Source organism: Thrips palmi, unplaced genomic scaffold (assembly GCF_012932325.1).
Source record: "Thrips palmi isolate BJ-2018 unplaced genomic scaffold, TpBJ-2018v1 HiC_scaffold_8, whole genome shotgun sequence".
Classification (NCBI taxonomy): domain Eukaryota; kingdom Metazoa; phylum Arthropoda; class Insecta; order Thysanoptera; family Thripidae; genus Thrips; species Thrips palmi.
The window spans coordinates 10,957,509-10,974,887 of NW_023144635.1; the positions used below are offsets into that span (position 1 = coordinate 10,957,509).

The 17,379-nt window shown below is 55.3% G+C and overlaps 3 protein-coding genes across 5 annotated transcripts; 2 read left to right on the top strand and 1 right to left on the bottom strand.

The window, feature by feature from the left end:
* The first annotated feature begins 465 nt into the window (after positions 1–465).
* Positions 466–13,175, top strand: LOC117653488 (multidrug resistance-associated protein 1-like). Its single transcript, XM_034399179.1, has 28 exons — positions 466–598; positions 4,233–4,327; positions 4,414–4,590; positions 4,724–4,840; positions 4,961–5,098; positions 5,220–5,351; positions 5,442–5,635; positions 5,702–5,845; positions 5,925–6,102; positions 6,181–6,349; positions 6,429–6,562; positions 6,641–7,028; positions 7,122–7,321; positions 7,466–7,642; positions 7,715–7,882; positions 8,048–8,231; positions 8,424–8,559; positions 8,637–8,838; positions 8,933–9,068; positions 9,203–9,423; positions 10,476–10,656; positions 10,783–11,021; positions 11,102–11,200; positions 11,289–11,438; positions 11,548–11,873; positions 11,984–12,098; positions 12,255–12,334; positions 12,412–13,175. Exons 2-28 carry the CDS (start codon positions 4,289–4,291, stop codon positions 12,521–12,523), a joined length of 4,536 nt encoding a protein of 1,511 aa, XP_034255070.1. The 5' UTR covers positions 466–598; positions 4,233–4,288; the 3' UTR covers positions 12,524–13,175.
* On the top strand, positions 13,087–13,704 carry LOC117653224 (NADH dehydrogenase [ubiquinone] 1 alpha subcomplex subunit 12-like; the record flags this gene model as incomplete). Its single annotated transcript, XM_034398745.1, has 3 exons — positions 13,087–13,186; positions 13,266–13,381; positions 13,465–13,704. Coding segments are annotated over 3 exons (432 nt in total), but the record flags the coding sequence as incomplete, so codon positions are not given.
* An 8-nt stretch (positions 13,705–13,712) lies between these two features.
* Positions 13,713–17,142, bottom strand: LOC117653493 (negative elongation factor B). 3 transcript variants are annotated; one of them, XM_034399183.1, is made up of 13 exons: positions 16,986–17,142; positions 16,522–16,701; positions 16,334–16,432; positions 16,056–16,244; positions 15,783–15,965; positions 15,496–15,669; positions 15,317–15,415; positions 15,071–15,217; positions 14,884–14,958; positions 14,655–14,805; positions 14,393–14,574; positions 14,117–14,314; positions 13,868–14,005 (listed from the first exon to the last, which is right to left on the bottom strand). In XM_034399183.1, the coding sequence occupies exons 2-13, from the start codon at positions 16,681–16,683 to the stop codon at positions 13,868–13,870; spliced, it is 1,797 nt and encodes a 598-aa protein (XP_034255074.1). In that variant the 5' UTR covers positions 16,684–16,701; positions 16,986–17,142. The 3 variants fall into 3 exon arrangements, with proteins under 3 accessions (XP_034255076.1, XP_034255074.1, XP_034255075.1); XM_034399184.1 differs by lacking the exon at positions 16,986–17,142 and adding an exon at positions 16,809–16,953; XM_034399185.1 differs by lacking the exon at positions 16,986–17,142 and having other exon boundaries at positions 13,713–14,005; positions 16,522–16,683.
* Positions 17,143–17,379: the final 237 nt, after the last annotated feature.

Genomic DNA, 17,379 nt, shown 5'->3' on the forward strand with positions numbered 1-17,379 from the left:
AGAACAAAAAGCACCTATCGGCCAGATAACGAGTGACTAAGGCCCGAATGTGGGCCAGCGCGAGCGGGGACCGAGACTTGTATGCCCCCCAAAACAAGCGAGCGCGGGCTCGGAGCCCGAGCCTTAAGCTCCCCTCCCTCCTCATGGATGGGCCAAGGCCCCAACAAACGCGCACGCTCATACAAGCGGACGGGGAGCGGGCTGCGCGCTGGAGCACTTCGCTAGGAAATTTGCTTAGGGATGGCAAGGGATCGCCTCGCGCCACTGAATGGAATGGGCCAAGGCAAGTCCAGGCCAAGCGACAGCAATGCTCACTGGCGCATGCGCGCGGCACGGCGTCAGCCGAAGCGAAGGGGCCGTAGGTGGGGAGCGAGCTGTCGGGCCGGGCGGCCAGGTCCTTATCAGGCGGGCTGTCTGCTGCCCTGCGCCTAATCTATAAGGTGGCGTGCGTCAACGCGCCCTGCAGTCCCTCCCTGCTACGCGCGCCAGTACGCCTGCCTGCGACTCCGCGACGCGTTGCAGCGCGCGCGCCGCACCAGTGCGACGCACCACAAGAGGCAGTCGACCCGCCGCCGCCAGCGCAGCGTAGCCGAGCGTAGTAGGTGTTGATGTTGTGCCCGTACGTGTCCGTCGCCGTCACTGTCGCGTCTCTTGTGTCGCTTTTCACGTCACTGTCGCGTCGCGGTCCACGTCACTGTTGCGTTGTCCTACTACCACCAGCAGTCCAGTTCCTCCACGACAGTGCCCCGGGCAGGCCACCGTTCTGGCAAGCTTGGGCCGCTTGGACTTCCCCGGGCACCCCAGCGGCGCGCACTGCTCGGCCGCCTGCTTGGCCGCCTCGACCTGCGGGTGGTGTCACCACTGTAAACGCGCCTCTGGTGTCCACCTGATCCTGATCCCGTCGAGGCAAAGACCCGGCGGCGGCGTCCGTCTAGTCTGTTCAGCAGTGGACGCGACCAGAGAGGACGCGGGAGGCAATTGGTACCTATCAAGGGCCCGGTGGAGTGGGTAGCGGCAGCACAGCGGCAGCACAGCGGCAGCCTCGACCTCCGCCATGATTCGCAGCCGAGAGAGTCGGCCGCGCCTCGGCCTTCCCGCCGCACCGTGGGCACTGGCACCGACTCGCACCGCGCCGGCACCCCGACCGACGTGTCGCGGACGTCGCGACGCCCTGGTGGTCAACATATGCAAGTTCCAAGAGCAGAACAAAAGAGCCGCCATGAAACGCCACCGACGTGTCTCCCGCTCGCAGTGCCGCGGATGAGCCTGTAACTCGAGAGCAACCACGTGAACACAGGAGCGGCCGAAACGAGCCGAAATCTTGCGTGAAATCGGTAGAAACCTGCTGAAATCTCGTGGAAACCGATAAAAATCCGACAGATTCTTTCGAGGCTTTGGGTGGCAAATCCTGCCAAGTCTCCCAGAAGGTTGCGAAATATTGCGAAATCCCTTCCCTGTGTACAAAAAATTTACGAGTGTTTGCCCCCTCGCCGTAACTTTAAGTGGCCTCATGGGTTGGCGGACTCGCGGTCGATGGGCTGCACGCTCATTCCGGACACTGCTTTCAGCGCTCTGTCTCTCTCGCACTCGTGGGGCGTCCCGTATGGGAGCGAGAGAGGCAGAGCGACGGAAGCAGTACTCGGAACGAGCCTACTGCCCGCTGCACCGGGCTGCACCGGGCTGCACCGGGCTGCACCGGGCTGCACCGGGCTCCACGCCGCCAACGTTCCCAGAGTCCTGGGGGCAGAGCGTCGGTCTGCCGCACCTTCTGGACAGGGGCTGCCATACTTGTCAGTTGACGGGCCGGCTGGTCTAGTTTGCGGGGCGGCCGTCTTTTCCGGGCCGTGGTCAGGTCGGCGAGGCACACCCCCGGCAAAAACGAAATTAACCCCCGGTTTAAAATTCGGGTCGTTGCCTGTCAGTTCAACATTAGGCCGAGTTTGTGGTAGTCTTTTCGCTATTGTATGGTTTTTGAATTCGGTAAAACGGAAACCGGCTCAGCGGTCCGGAAATGACGAGTATGGCAAAGTGCGCGTAGCGTTTTCGCAATTGACTCTTCTCTCCCACTCTAGGACTCTATCCACGTCGCCAGAGCGCCTTCCAAGCGGCGCTGGGCCGGCCCGCCGCGCGGGGCTGCCGCGCGTGGCTGCCTACCCTCGCGACCACAGGCGCTCCCTGCTTGCTCGAGGTTGACGAAGGGTGTGGCTAGTATTGGCGTTGGCGCCGGCCGTACATTGTACACACACAGGCCAGTGCGGTCAGGTCGCCCCGACCCGAGTCGCACCCGCCGCCGGAGATTAAGAACGAACATTACACGCCGCGCGGCTTATCAAAGACTCGAATCACAAGGGGGGCGCCCTTCCTAGCTGCACTTCACAACAATTTGGCTCTGCGTTTCGGTGTGTAGTTTCTTAAATTTTCATAAGCTTTCGTATGTTCTCTTCTATTATTTTCGAGCTATACTAAACCGGAAGTGGAGGCCTGGCGTTTGATTCCGAGCTCCGATTTCGTCGCTGTCCCTCTCGCACCTCCCCGGAACGCCTCATGAGTGCGAGAGGGACAGGGACAGGGCGACGAAGCGCTGTGCGGAAGTGGACGTTCAATCTGCGGGGAGGGAACTCGCGATAGCGCTCGAGTCCCGCCAAATGCAGCGCGATAGCCGCACGTGCCATGGCCATGAGTGTCAGTCCTCCCGGCGCCGAGCTGGGCGACGGACGAGTAGAACGGTGGAGTGCTTCGTCGAGAGGAGCCCTCCCGCACCTGCCCTCAGAACGAATGAGTCATGATCAGGGTCAAATTCTTGACGAGGAAGGATTTCGGCAGGTCAAAATGAGAGCCCTACTCCAGGGTCAAATTGCGTATGACGAGGACACCTTAACGGATTCTCAGGCAGGATCGAAGAAGTGAGTGAGCAGGTCTGCTATCGGACCTACCCTGGACTCCTGCTCACGGTTCAGGCGGATGAGGCCTCGGAGACGCCAACGGCTCAGACTAGACCCGGTTATCTGCATGATGGGGACTGCAGAGGACCTGTGCAGATTGCAGGTCATGCTTTATAGGCGCGGAGTTCCATTCGTGCAACGCCGCGTATAAACCAAGGCTACGTGATCGGCGTACGTCCTCGGAGGCGTGAGTCGGTATGCCGGCCGTATCGCACTCGGCTACTCCGGCGCAGGCTCGGGTCGCTCGCGAGAACTGCCAGACCGCCAGACTACCGCCGCGCCAACTGCATGCAGTGCCGGGCTGCCGGGGCTGCTGGGGCGAGAGTTGGGCGAGGGTGCTCTGCTATTACTAGGGGGCGGGGCGGGAGCCCCCTGCTACCTTTCGCCAAGGTGCAAAGCGCCGAACTAAAACCAAGTAAGTCCTCGGCGCAGTCGGCGTCGGGATGTCCCTCGGAGGGTGGAGTGGTATCGCGCTGCCCGGGGCTGTTCATTCACCCGCACCGCAAGCCCGGCCAGGCTGGCGAGGCCCTCCGCCCGAGCAGCGCGCTCCTCGCTCCGCGTAACGCAGTGAAATGGCAAGAGATACCGGCATGGGCGGCGTATTGCTTTGTCGGTGATATCGCCCGGCAGCTGTAAGCCGCGCTGATCCCCCGACGCCACGCGGCGCCACGCCGGCCGGCCGTTGGCTTCCACCACGAGCCCCGCGGGTGTGTCAACGACGGTCCGTAAACAGGGGGGCTGCCCCGCTCCACCCCGCCGACCGAGCGGCCTAGTTTAAAACGTAAAGAGGAAACCGTTGCGAAGGAGACGTACTCTCTCGACGTGCGCGGGAGGGTGCAGTAAGACCATTCTTCGCAGTTTCCTCGCGTTGTCAGCGGAAAGGGATGGGTGTGTGTTTCCAGTCCGGGTGGGGTAGTTTCTGATGGGAATGCACAGCTTTCTGATTTGTCTCGCTCTTCCTTTACGGGGATGGGGGCTCCCGGCTCAATGCAGCAAGCTTGCGAAATATTTCAGGAGTGTTCGCCATGACCGAGCTGAATGCAACGATGGGTTGATACCACCTGCCCCGAAAAACAGATATCCCTCTTTACTGTACTGGCACACCCGCGCATTATATAACGCACATTGCACCACCCTACGCTTTATGTATCTTAAGTAACCCTTACGTCACGCCATCTATCTCTCCCGCTTTCATTGGCAGCGTCCATCGGGAGTGACAAGGACAGATCTATGAGAAAAAGCGCTAGGTAGTGGAAGATCCAATTCACCCCAGCTCACTGCATTTTACAGGAATCGCAGCCAGTACATGGTACCCTTGGATCCTTTCATGAAGAAAAGATAGCAGCATGGGTGTCTTCGACGACTTCTGCGGTGGGCCGTATTGGGTAAGTCTCGAGTGCCGAGTACAAGTACTCGAGCTAGTTCCGAAGCAAACGAGTGGCCTGACTCCCGCGTGCCATTCGCCTTCCAGAACATCACCAGGACATGGGGCTCCAACAACCCCGACTTCACGCCGTGCTTCGAGAAGACGGCCCTGGCATGGACGCCGTGCCTGTTCATGTGGCTCTTCTCGGCCCTCGAGGTGCACTACGTCCGCAGCAGCACCAACGGGGCCATTCGTTGGAACTGGCTCAACGCCTCCAAGCTGGTCAGTACCCTGGACTGCAACCATATCAACTCCTTGAAATTGTCATCGAGAAAGAGGCAGCCAAAATTTCGACGGTAGCCGCCTTTTCAGTTTTGCGACCCCTTCCACTGTCTCACCGGTTTCCGTGCTCCAGGTCCTGACGCTCGCCGCCGCCGTGGTGTCCTTGGTGGACCTCGGGCACGCGGCGGCCGCCTCGGACAACGCGTTCCCCGTGGACTATGTGACACCGATTATCAGGGTGGTGTCTTACGTAAGTCCGCTATCGACCACTTCTGGCAGCCTAGCCGGTCGATCCGCAAAGGAAAGCACAACGGGCCGGCCGCCCGGCGAAAGTCGGCTCACGTGTCTTCTTGTTGTTCCGCTTCTCCAGGCCTGGGCCGCCTTCCTCCTGCACTGGAACCGCTCCAGGGGGCTGCGGACGTCCGGGCTGCTCACCCTCTTCTGGTTCCTGTCGACCGTCTTCACCATCGCTGAGTTCCGCACCGAACTCAACGCGGAGAACTATGAGGTAAGGCCGAGCAAACTCGGGCAAAGCTCATGGCCCCGTGGGGTTGCACATAATTGCACTCGTTTGCGGATGTCCGCCATTTCGGAATAAAGACCTCTCAAGTGTTTTTGTTGTTTTTCAGCGCAAGGATAGCGAGCGCGGCCAGATCCCGTTCTACACGACCATGGTGCTGTTCCCCGTGCTGCTCCTCAACTTCGTCCTGCACTGCTTCGTGGACAGGGAGCCGACGTCGTCGCCCTTCACCAAAGTGGAGGTGAGCAAGCGCGGACGACGCCGCGTCACGCCGAGCGCCCCGTCAAGCTGAATGGCTGCAAGGGTTGGCATTCCGTTCCACTTGCTGCAGGACCGCTGCCCCGAGTTCGACTCGTCGTTTGTCGCCAAGCTGTTCTTCCAGTGGTACGACAGGATGGCCTGGCGGGGCTTCCGCGGCACGCTGGAGCAGAAGGACCTGTGGGAGCTGAACCCCATGGACACGTCCAAGGGCGTGGTGCCGCTCTTCTTCAAGCACTGGGACAAGCAGAACAAGAAGGCCGAGTCGTGAGTCGAGTCCCGCCTCATGGTGGTGTTGGGTAGGCCGGCGCTGGAACTGTTGGTTGCTTCCAGGGAGGCGTTTCGGACGGGGAAGCCCAAGAAGAAAGTCTCCGTGCTGCCCGCGCTGTTCCGCTCCTTCGGCGGCCCCTTCATCTTCGCCTCCGTCATGGAGCTGACCGGGGACCTGCTCGTCTTCGTCAGCCCGCAGATCCTCAAGTCAGTCCACTGCAAACAGACTGTCTTTACTCTCCACCGGAGATAACGTGTATTCAAACGCGGCCGTCTGCCTCCCCAGGCTGCTGATGGCCTTCACCGCCAACCCGATGGAGCCGGTGTGGAAGGGGCTGCTGTACGCCGCCGCCATGCTCGTCACGGCCCTGGTGCAGTCGCTGCTGCTGTCGCAGTTCAACGTCCGCATGAACATCGTGGGCATGAGGGTGCGCACCGCCCTGGTGTCCGCCATTTACCGCAAGGTGCGTCGCAGTCGCAGTGCAGGCCCCCTAGTGCCCCGCCAACGGACCACTGACGCAACCCCTGCCGTTTGCTTGCAGTCGCTGCGCATGTCCAACGTGGCGCGCAAGGACAAGACCGTGGGGGAGATCGTGACCCTCATGTCGGTGGACGCACAGAGGTTCTTGGACCTGGGCGGGCTGCTGCCCATGGTGTGGTCCTCGCCCATCCAGATCATCCTGGCCCTGTACTTCCTGTGGGACTTGCTCGGTACGTGGCGCCTGCATTTTCCGTCTCTGTCCAACGACAAAGTCAAAGGAGCGGGAGTTGACGCTTTGCTGACCCGCAGGCATCGCCGTGCTGGCCGGGCTGGCCTCCATGATCCTGCTCATCCCCATCAACGGTTTCATCGCCAACAAGATGAAGTCCCTACAGATGAACCAGATGAAAAACAAGGACGAGCGCGCCAAGCTCATGAACGAGGTGACCTTGTCGAATAGTTGTGTGTTTAATGTTCGCCCTGCCGAGTGCCGAGTCTAACGACAGCCTGTTGCTTTGCAGATCCTGAACGGCATCAAGGTGCTCAAGCTGTACGCGTGGGAGCCGCCCTTCGGCGACAAGATCAACCAGATCCGCCTTCGGGAGATGGACGTCCTCATGAAGTCGGCGTACCTGCAGGCGGGCATCTCCTTCGCCTTCACCGTGGCGCCCTTCCTGGTGACGCTGGTGTCCTTCGCGACGTACGTGTTGATGGACGAGAACAACGTCCTGGACGCGCAGCGGGCCTTCGTGTCGCTGTCCCTCTTCAACATCATGCGCTTCCCGCTCGCCATGCTGCCCATGGTCATCATGATCGTGGTGCAGGCCGCCGTGTCCATCAAGCGAGTGGACGAATTCATGAACGCCGACGACCTGGACCCCAACAGTGTCACGCACGACCCCAATGGAGGCAAGGAGCAGAAGTCGGACCTGTCCGTCCGCAACCCTCGCCGATTTTGCTCACTTTTTCTGCCGTACTGAAACGCAACCGCCGCTGCTGCAGGTTCTGAGGCGCCACTGACCGTGGAGAACGGGACCTTCGCGTGGGGGCCGGGCGAGCCGGCCATCCTGTCGGACATCAACCTGACCGTCGGCCGCGGCAGCCTGGTGGCCGTGGTGGGCACGGTGGGCGCCGGCAAGACCTCGCTGCTCTCCGCCCTGCTGGGCGAGATGGAGAAGCAGTCAGGAAGCGTGCACTCGACGGTAGGCAAGCCAGTCAGGGCGGATCCAGAGAAGGGCTCAGGGGGCTGCCGTTGAGGCGGCTCTTCCCCTGGGTACACGCCTGTGCAGACGAAGTGCGGAGGGCGGCTGCAGTGCAGGACTCAAGCCTCGCCCTCATGTTGGCAGGGCTCTCTGGCGTACGTGCCCCAGCAGGCCTGGATCCAGAACACCACGCTCAAGGGCAACATCCTCTTCTCCAAGGAGTTCGACGCCCGGCGCTACAACAAGGTGATCGAGGCCTGCGCCCTCAAGTCCGACCTCGCCATGCTGGCGGCCGGCGACCAGACGGAGATCGGCGAGAAGGTAGGCCTGGACTACTAACGGCGGCCTTCCTGTTGAGCCTACCCTCCACTGCACCTGTTGCTCGTGCCGCAGGGCATCAACCTCAGTGGCGGCCAGAAGCAGCGCGTGTCCCTGGCCCGCGCCGTGTACAACGACGCCGACGTGTACCTGCTGGACGACCCGCTGAGCGCCGTGGACAGCCACGTCGGCAAGCACATCTTCGAGCAGGTCATCGGGCCGGGCGGGATGCTCGCCAACAAGGTGAGGACGCAGGGCGCTCGCGTTGGCAGAGGCGGGGGGTAGCTTTTTTTTTGGCAAAGTGTTGCTTTTTGCCTGCCCTTCAGGCGGCTATCTAAGGGTGACAGGGTGGGGTCCCGCCCGCCTCAATAGGTGCCTGACGCTCTCGGCCTGTCGGCCTGTCGGCAGACCCGAGTCCTGGTGACGCACGGCATCGCCTACCTGCCGCGCGTGGACCGCATCGTGGTGCTCAAGGACGGCACCGTCAGCGAGGAGGGCACGTACCAGGAGCTCATGCAGCGCAAGGGCGCCTTCGCCGAGTTCCTGGTGCAGCACCTGCAGGAGGCCGAGGAGAGCGACGACGTGGTGGAGGGTGAGTTAGCGAAAGCGGAGCCTTGACCGCACCGCGCACTGCAGCGCGGTGTCGCCGCGCTGTCTCTCTCGCACCCGCGCGGCCCGTCCCATGAGTGTGAGAGAGACAGAGCAGGGCCACGACGCCAACTGGCTGGAGGCGGCCAGTGTGGCCGGTCGACCCTTTGCATTGTTCGGCTTGCTTCGGCTGCAGACCTGGAGGAGATCAAGGCGCACCTGGAGAAGGCCGTCGGCAAGGAGGAGCTCAAGCGGCAGATATCCCAGGCGTCCATCATCAGCAGCGACGGCATCCGGTCGCGCCGAGGCTCCTCGGGCAGCTCCATCCGCCGGTAAGCTTTCGGCGACAACGGCGCCATGACGGCAGCCTCTTTTCCGTCTTCCAACGGCCACTCTCCCCGACTTGCAGTGGCGGGTCCGTGCGGTCGCAGCGGCGGTCGAGCACGACCAAGGAGGAGCTCCCCAAGGCCCCCGAGGTGGCCGGCGAGAAGCTGACGGACGTGGAGGTGATGGAGGTCGGCAGCGTCAAGCTCAAGGTGTACGGCCACTACATCCGCAGCATCGGGCTGCTGCTGGCCGGCCTCACCATCCTCTTCAACTTGATCCTGCAGGTACGAGGGTGCACTGGTAAAACCGGGTAAAACTGAAGGGTAGTATTCAAGCTTATAACGACGCTTGAAATGTTGTTCTCTTCTTGCTCCGCAGGCCTTCACCGTCGGCTCCAGCTTCTGGGTTAACGATTGGACCGGCGACCCACTTATGTCAAACGCTTCTGCTGAAGGCTTCGATGCCAAGCGGAACATGTACCTAGGGGTGTACGCCGGATTCGGTATAGGCCAAGGTAACTCCACGGACGCGTCTGCGACCTGTCGCCTGTTCATAGCCTCTCGTCGCAGAGGCAGTTCTTAACAAATGTGCAACGTGTGTCACGTTTATGTCTCTTTTGTTTGAACGTCGTTCCACGTTTGCCGCCAGCCGTGTTCAGCATGACGAGTTCCTTCGTGTTCGCCACCGGCTGCATCGCGTCCTCCATGGACCTGCACAACCGCATGTTCAACCGCATCATGAAGTGCCCCATGTCCTTCTTCGACATGACGCCCATCGGCCGCATCCTGAACCGCTTCACCAAGGACATCGACAACGTCGACAACGTGCTGCCGCTGCAGATCCGACAGTCCCTCAGCTTGTTCTTCTCGGTGCGTCCCGCGTTCGAGCATTCCCTGACGTCCTCGTCAGTCGCTACACAAACTTGCGATGACATAAAAAGTGGGTCTGCTTGGTGAAAGGGCGTGAAGGCCAGGCCTGTCGGAAACAGCGACTCCGAGTGAGAATGAGAACGGCGTCGCGGTTTGGATTCTGCTCGACAGGCCCTAGCGCCTGATAGGTAGGCCGCCGCCGCCGCAACGCGTCGAAGTGGAGACGGCGGCCTACCTTGCCCCTGCAGGCTTCCGCGGCGCGCGCGGTTTGTTCGAACCGGCCCCGGCGCACACTGGTGAAACAAAGGCATAAAAATTATGCCCTTAAAGGGCGTAAACGATTTACGCCCTTAAAGGGCATAAATCGTTAATGCCTTTGGGAAGGGCATTAAAATTTTGCTTGAAATTCCCATACCATTTACGCCCTTCCCAAGGGCATAAAACGATTTATGCCCTTGCAAGGGCGTAAAAGAGCATTTATGCCCTAAAGGGCGTAATTTTTATGCCTTTGTTTTACCAGTGCAGCAGCGCCTGGCGTGCCTCCGTCTCCGGCCGTTCCCGTCTCTTTCGACCCCATCGCCCCACTGTAGGTGCGGTAGAGACACCCTCCGAACCGCTCCGCGGACGAATGGCACCCCGAAAGGCAGACGATCACTTGTGGTCCAGCCATTAATCGCAATCGCAATCGCAGGGGCGAGGTAGGCCGCCGTCCGCACTCGGGTGCGTTTTTGGCCCGACCCTGGCCTACCTGTCAGGCGCTTCATGCTGGCGAATTCACCACCTTTCATCTTTCAACTTCAGAATGTCAAAATGTGAATCCCGGAAAGCGCCACCCGGAGCTCCATCGCGAATTTCCAAAGCCTTCGTTTTTCGAAAAGGTCGAATTTGTAGTTCCGGAAACTCATACGAAACGGAGACGCGAAGTAAAACAAGAGTTTGTGAAATTTCTCGAAGAGCGCGGGTATTTTTTTTACCTCGCACAAAATCATTGGGAATTTCCAAGATTCTTTTCAACAGTGCGCAGTGTCTCTTATCCCTTTCCCTCCCCGCAGTGCGTGTCCACGATCGTGGTCATCTCGTACAGCACGCCGCTCTTCATCAGCGTCATCATCCCTCTGGGCGTCATCTACTTCATCGTGCAGCGCTTCTACGTGTCCACGTCGCGCCAACTCAAGCGCCTGGACGCCGTGTCGCGCTCCCCCATCTACTCGCACTTCAGCGAGACGCTCACAGGTTGGTCTCTCTCCGACCTGTCTCTGTCGCACTCATGGAGGGGCAGAGCGACGGGAGCTCTGTTCAGAATGGCGCTGCTGGAGTGCCTTTCGGTTTGGTGAGCCGCCCTGCCCTCTGTGCACGCAGGCTCCTCCTCCATCCGCGCGTACGGCGCCGTGGACAGGTTCATTACGGAGGCCGAGCACCGCCTCGACGTCAACCAGAAGTGCTACTTCCCGGTGGCCATCGCCAACCGGTGGCTGGCGGTGCGCCTGGAGACGGTGGGCAACTCCATCATCTTCTTCGCGGCGCTCTTCGCCGTGCTCAGCCGCGACTCCGGGATCGCCTCCGGCACGGTCGGCATGTCCGTGAGCTACGCGCTGCAGGTGAGGCCGCAGGCTGAGTGCACTCTGTCTCTCTCGCCCCTACGGGACCTACGCCAACCCCTGGCCCTTTGTGTCCGCAGATCACGCTCGCGCTCAACTGGCTGGTGCGCTTCGCGTCTGAGGTGGAGAACAACATCGTGTCCGTGGAGAGGATCAAGGAGTACGAGGAGACGCCACAGGTGGGCTGGGCTGGCCGCGCCGCCGCGACCGGCAGTGGCCGGAGGCTCTGCAGTGTACCAGTCAATTCTCAACTCTGCGTGTCGACAGGAATCGCCGCACATCGGCCACGAGGTGTCCGTGAGCGCCGCTTGGCCCGAGGAAGGCACCGTGGAGTTCAGCAAGTACGCCATCCGCTACCGCGAGGGCCTCGACCTGGTCCTCAAGGGCGTCGACCTCAAGGTCAAGGCGGGAGAAAAGGTACGCCCACTTCAAGCCCAACTATTTAGACGCCTTCCCACAACTGGAGGGCCGTCGTCGACGGCGGCCTTGGTGACATGTAGGTTTGACGTTGCCGTCTCCGTCCCAGGTGGGCATCGTGGGCCGCACCGGCGCGGGCAAGTCGTCGCTCACCCTGGGGCTGTTCCGCATCGTGGAGGCCGCCGAGGGCCGCATCCTGATCGACGGCGTGGACATCTCGCAAGTGGACCTGCACACGCTGCGCTCGCGCGTCACCATCATCCCGCAGGACCCCGTGCTGTTCACCGGCTCGCTGCGCCTCAACCTGGACCCCTACAACAAGTTCACGGACGACGAGGTGTGGCGCGCCCTCGAGCGCTCCCACCTCAAGGCCGTCGTCACGAGCTTCGCGGCCGGCCTCAACCACGAGATGAGTGAGGGCGGCGAGAACCTCAGGTACGTTGCCGTGGTTTGCCGTCCTCCCGCGAAGCTGCAGATTCATTGTGAGAGTCGTTATTGTCGCTGTCTCTCTCGCTCCTACATGGTGTGGCCTTTGCCTGTTGCAGTGTCGGCCAGAGACAGCTGGTCTGCTTGGCGCGCGCCCTCCTCCGCAAGACGAAGGTCCTCCTGTTCGACGAGGCGACGGCGGCCGTCGACTTGGAGACCGACGACCTGATCCAGGTAGGCTGTCGCTGCCTGCCGGGCGCGTGCCTCAGTCTTTCGACAAGTCTCGGCAGGATCGGCATGGGGCCCGGCCTACGGCTTGGTGCTCCATATCGCCTCGCCGCCATGCTGTCTATCAAACCATGATCAAACGCTTCCTATTCCCACCGCCAGAAAACGATCAGGGAGGACTTCAAGGAGTGCACCATCCTCACCATCGCCCACAGACTCAACACCATCATGGACTCAGATCGGTAAGCCTCGCGGCCGGCGGATGTTTTTTCCTGGCTTCCTTGAACTCGATTTCAACCTGGAGTTCCCTTCCTTGCAGGGTCCTGGTCCTGGAACAAGGCCAAGTCGCAGAGTTCGACTCGCCGAAGAACCTTCTCCAGAACAAGACGTCCATGTTCCACTCACTCGCCAAGGACGCGGGGCTGGTCTAGGCCGCCCACCCGGCCCAAGTGCGGACTAATGTGACCGACCGAAGGACATTGTGGACCTGTTGATGTACGAAAGTGCCGGGCCGGGCCGGCCTGGACGAAAACCTCGCGGCAAGCGCGCCTCGCTTGGGCGGAACCTGTTTGCCGAAGAGTGGTGATGGTGACAGTGACAGTGCGGTCGAGGTGACGTGACGATGCGAAGCCTTACTCTCGACCCTTCCTACTGGCGGGCCTGGGATAGATGCAGAGGCACCAAGCTGGCCGTGAGCCGCCGAGTCCTGAACTACTGGTTAGTGACGTGGAATTCCCTCGCTCTCTGGGTGCTTATTTAAAAGCAACACAACACTCCGGAATCTGCATTGTTGTTTCCAAGTGGCGCGGTCGCTGGGCAACGGGAATGTCTTTTCCGAACCACAGGAGCAATGGGGTGGCTTAGTTTTGACAAATTCAAGAGGCTGCGGACGATCATAAGGTGGAACGGTGGCCTAAGGCAATCGCTCATCAAGATTTTGTAGTGAGTTCTGTCATTTCTGTCAAGCCTCTATGAGCCAGAAACAAACTGTTGATGCATATTCCATTGCAGTCATGACGACTTGAAAATTGGTTGCCTCGTGGGTACAGACCAATTTGGGAATAAATACTATGAAAACAACAATTATTTTTTTGGTGAGTCAAACCTAAACTCCAACTACATTGAAGAGCACAAGCTGTGCCTCATTCATCAATTTTGGAATATAATTAACAGGCCGGAATCGCTGGGTGGAATACAGTCCTGCATTTGGGTTTGATTACGATGCATCAATGATTCCCCCTGAATGGTTTGGCTGGATCCACTACCGAACAGATTACCGCCCATGTGAGGTCAGGAAGTAGGAACTGTAAACCATATTGATACTGCTAAATAAATTAAGACATTTAACACACATGGGTCTCATTTGCCTCAGGATCCAACCAGACCATTTTACTCTTGGCAAAAACCTCATGTTATGAACCTTTCTGGAACACCTGATGAGTATGTGCCATATGATACTACAAGACCAAAAATTGAGCAATGGGTACCACCAAAGCCAGAATGCCATTTGGCAAAGTCCGCACTGGACACAAAAACAAGTCTCCAAACAGATATTAACCATCACCATCAATGTTCACCCCCAACATAAATTAAGTGAAGCAGAAATACCAAAGGCAAGTATATGGTTGGTTATGCATACATAATTATACATTTTTATTGCACTTAGTTATGTCTATACATCAAAATTTACATTGATTCAATTAAAAGTCTTAACAGGTGATGATAATATAGAAGAATAAGACTGACTTGGGGAAAGTTTACAAAGTTGTTTTACATTATATAGGTGCTGGGGTCGGCACACTCATCAACGGGCTCTCTAAATAGTCCATATTTGCTGGCACAACAGGAGCAGCTTCTTCATTTCCAATTCTCTCATTGAGAGCATCGTAAAGACGGTGAACTGCTTCATTTTGCTATTGATAGAAGAAAAATAGAAGGCAAGAAAAACAGTTAGTAAATTAAACAGGAAAAAAAACCCAGTAGATCATTAGAAACCCTCATGACAATAAAAATTTGAACCTCACCTGAGAGGATGGCTGCAGAGCTTTCACTAGTGTATGTAATCGGCTGGCAGGCAACTTGGGGTAGACATACCACAGAAGTTTTAGTAAGTGTCTAGTCACATTATCCCTTGTGAGTCCAGCATAAAAAAATTCATCAAAGACTACAGTACAGAAGTCTTCTGCGACAAACTCTTCTCCCATGTGAACAAGGAGAGAAACCTGGACAGAGACAACATCATTATTAAAATAAAGGTAAGAAAAATAAATGACATGTGATTATTGTTGAATGCAACTTACCAAAAAATGAAGAAAAGGATCCTCGAAAGCTCTATCACTTTCACAGCCTGCTAGAGTTCCTAAAATTCTCATTAGACCAACTCTGTCTTTTGAACGTGCTGTATGAAGAGTATAATACATAGACAAGATTGATGCGACTGAGCTTTCTTGTACATAAGCTTGACAGGCATCAGGTGGTGGGCCTGAAAGAAAGGGCAAATAGCAATATAAGCTGGAAGAAAATATTTACAATTTAGACCAGTAAAGCTTGACGTTTCTTTACCAGAATGTTCAATGATTGTAATGGCAGACTCTCGTTCATCTGGTGGCAATTTTGCACTTAACTGACGGACTTGATCATCTACCATGAGAGACATGAGAGCAGGGATAAACTTTGTGACAACTTGGGGATCGAGCTTAGGCTCTTTGAATTCCTGTAAAAAATTGAAATTGAAACATATTGTGTAAAACCACCTAAACAACCAAAGAAAGAGTAGAAGGGTTCTGATTACCTGCGAGTCAATCATATTCCAAGCACTAAGCCCTAGCGCTAGCATTCTCAACAACAGAACTAAAACGGTGTTATCCTAAAAAGTTACAGGGGAGATTGGTTAGTTTAACATTTGAGACTCACCATAAATAAAAAATGATAATACAAATAACAATAAGTAACTACGTATTTCTCTTTCATCAACATACCCTTGCCATGCCCTCATTAATAATAATGTGGTTAAGTATTTTCATAGCAGAGGTTGCAAGGAAGTTAATTGCATAAGGATCGCATAACGTCATAGATAAGTCTCCTAAGACCTGTTCTTGACCACGTTTGATGCTGTCAAGGAATCCCTGATTTTACAAACATAAAAAAAAATAAATTAAATGATGAATGTGCTACACTTGCATCAAATTAGTTATAAAATATAGTTTTTTAAACCCCCATCTTACCTGGAGTTCTCTTGATCGTTTAATATCAACATTCTTTTCTCTTATACAAGCGTCTAAGCACCATGTGAACTTATGACAGGGGTCAACAGATATAATGTCCTAGACAAAAGATAATGAATTTTACCATACCAATTTTTACAGAATCACTTAAACGTTGCCACTAATTTCAACTAACTCACTTGGATTTCAAGGTCGTGTAGAGCCATGAGCAATTCTGCTCTCAATGTGCAATAATGAACATTTCTTGTGCGCAAAAATAGTGTTCGTAAAAACTGAAGAACCATATCATACAACTTAACACTATTACCAATCATGTGAGCGAGCTTTTGAACAACTTCACCCTGCCGTCTTACCTTTAAAAAAAAAAAAAAAAAAAAAACAATCAAACAAACGAAAAATCATGTTAGAACCTAAAAATGGAAGGCAATACACAGGTACTACACAGAACTACAAAAAAACTCCATACTTTTGGTGATGGGCTGAAGAATAGATTTGTTAAGTTTTGATGGTCAAATAATATGTTCTCTTTTTCCTTGATATATTGACTAAGCAAGGGAGAAACTTCATCACCGAAAAGTGATTGATTATCTTTCCAGATCTGCTGTTTCACTTCAGTGTCAGTATCATTGTATAGCTCTCTGTCTTTAACCTGCGAGGATAATTAGGATGATAATAATGAGTAAAAATGAATGATAAGTAGATATGGACAATTTTCATAACACAAAAGAACCAAGTATACCAAAACTCGAAGATATTTGTCATCAATATGAGGGGTATTTTTAAGGATTCCCATCACAACAGGCCTAAGAGCTTTGACCTGAACTAATGGAAAGCTCTTGTTTAAGAGTTCTTTTAACTTTCGATCTCTTTCCCTGCCTTCTTTTTGTCCTATTGTTTCAATATGTGACACCAGTCTGTCACGTAACTCCTAACATAAACAGAAACATATGATGAACATAAAAAAAGGGAAATGACACATTGATGACATTGCACAAATTTTCGGGATGGAAGGTTCACCTCCAGGACTGAAGTGTGGAAATCCAATCGTCGAACCCCATGTAAATCCAACAGAGGTAACATTTGTCTAAGGGAAGGTAGCAGGATACCATTTTCATGCTGAAATCAAAGGAAACATTTGACAAACGTAAAGGAATACCTTAAGGTTAAAAAAATTAAACAAATGGAACAGAGCGGTGTAAAATAACCTGGAATTCTTCAATAGCTTTCAATGGATCAGTACAGCTTGTCAGAGCATCCCGCAGGTAGTTTTGTCCTGGCACTCCAATTTCTTCCAGACCAGTACCAGGAAGAGGAGTTTGACGGCTGCTCCCACCAGACCCCGACCGTGTCTCCGGTTGAGGTGGCATATTACTTCTAAATTTCAACTGTAGAAAGAAAAGAAAATACCCGTAATCAATTCCACTTCATATTAAAATCACCAAGGCAGCCCAGGGAATAAAATTTGAGATAATACGAGAGGTGATTATTTTACCACACTATTTTAATTGTACTGAGTTCGGAATCCGTAAATTCCCATTCAATGCCAAACTGAAGAACAAACTACACTAAAATATCAATGATTTGTAGGTTAGGTTCAACCAGCAGCCGGGCAATGCAATGAATGGGCTGCTTTCAGAAATTTTGTGCAGCGAAAATAGTTTAAACTCACATAGTAAAAAACTTTTTATGGATTGATTGAAAATAAAATCGGCACAATAAGTACAACTCATGACACAACCCAAACAACTTTAAGCTTATGTTTGTTTTGATCGCGTTCGACGGCAGGCAAAGCTCCGCGCCAGCGCGCTCTGTCTTCTCGAGGTGGCGACTCATGGAACCTCAAGCCCTCGGCGGCAGGGAAAGAAACGCGGCCGCAGCAGAAGTTGCCACCGAAAAAGCACTGACTGGCACAGGCACAGCGTTCTTTAAATCCAATTTCCAGACCAATTCAAGTGACAGAGGCGTAAGAGACTCAGTCCAACGATAAGCTGTGACTAATACAGAACCTACGATTAGCTCCTTTCAAATTGCAGCTCTGAGCGCGCGCCCAAGCAGTCCGCTCT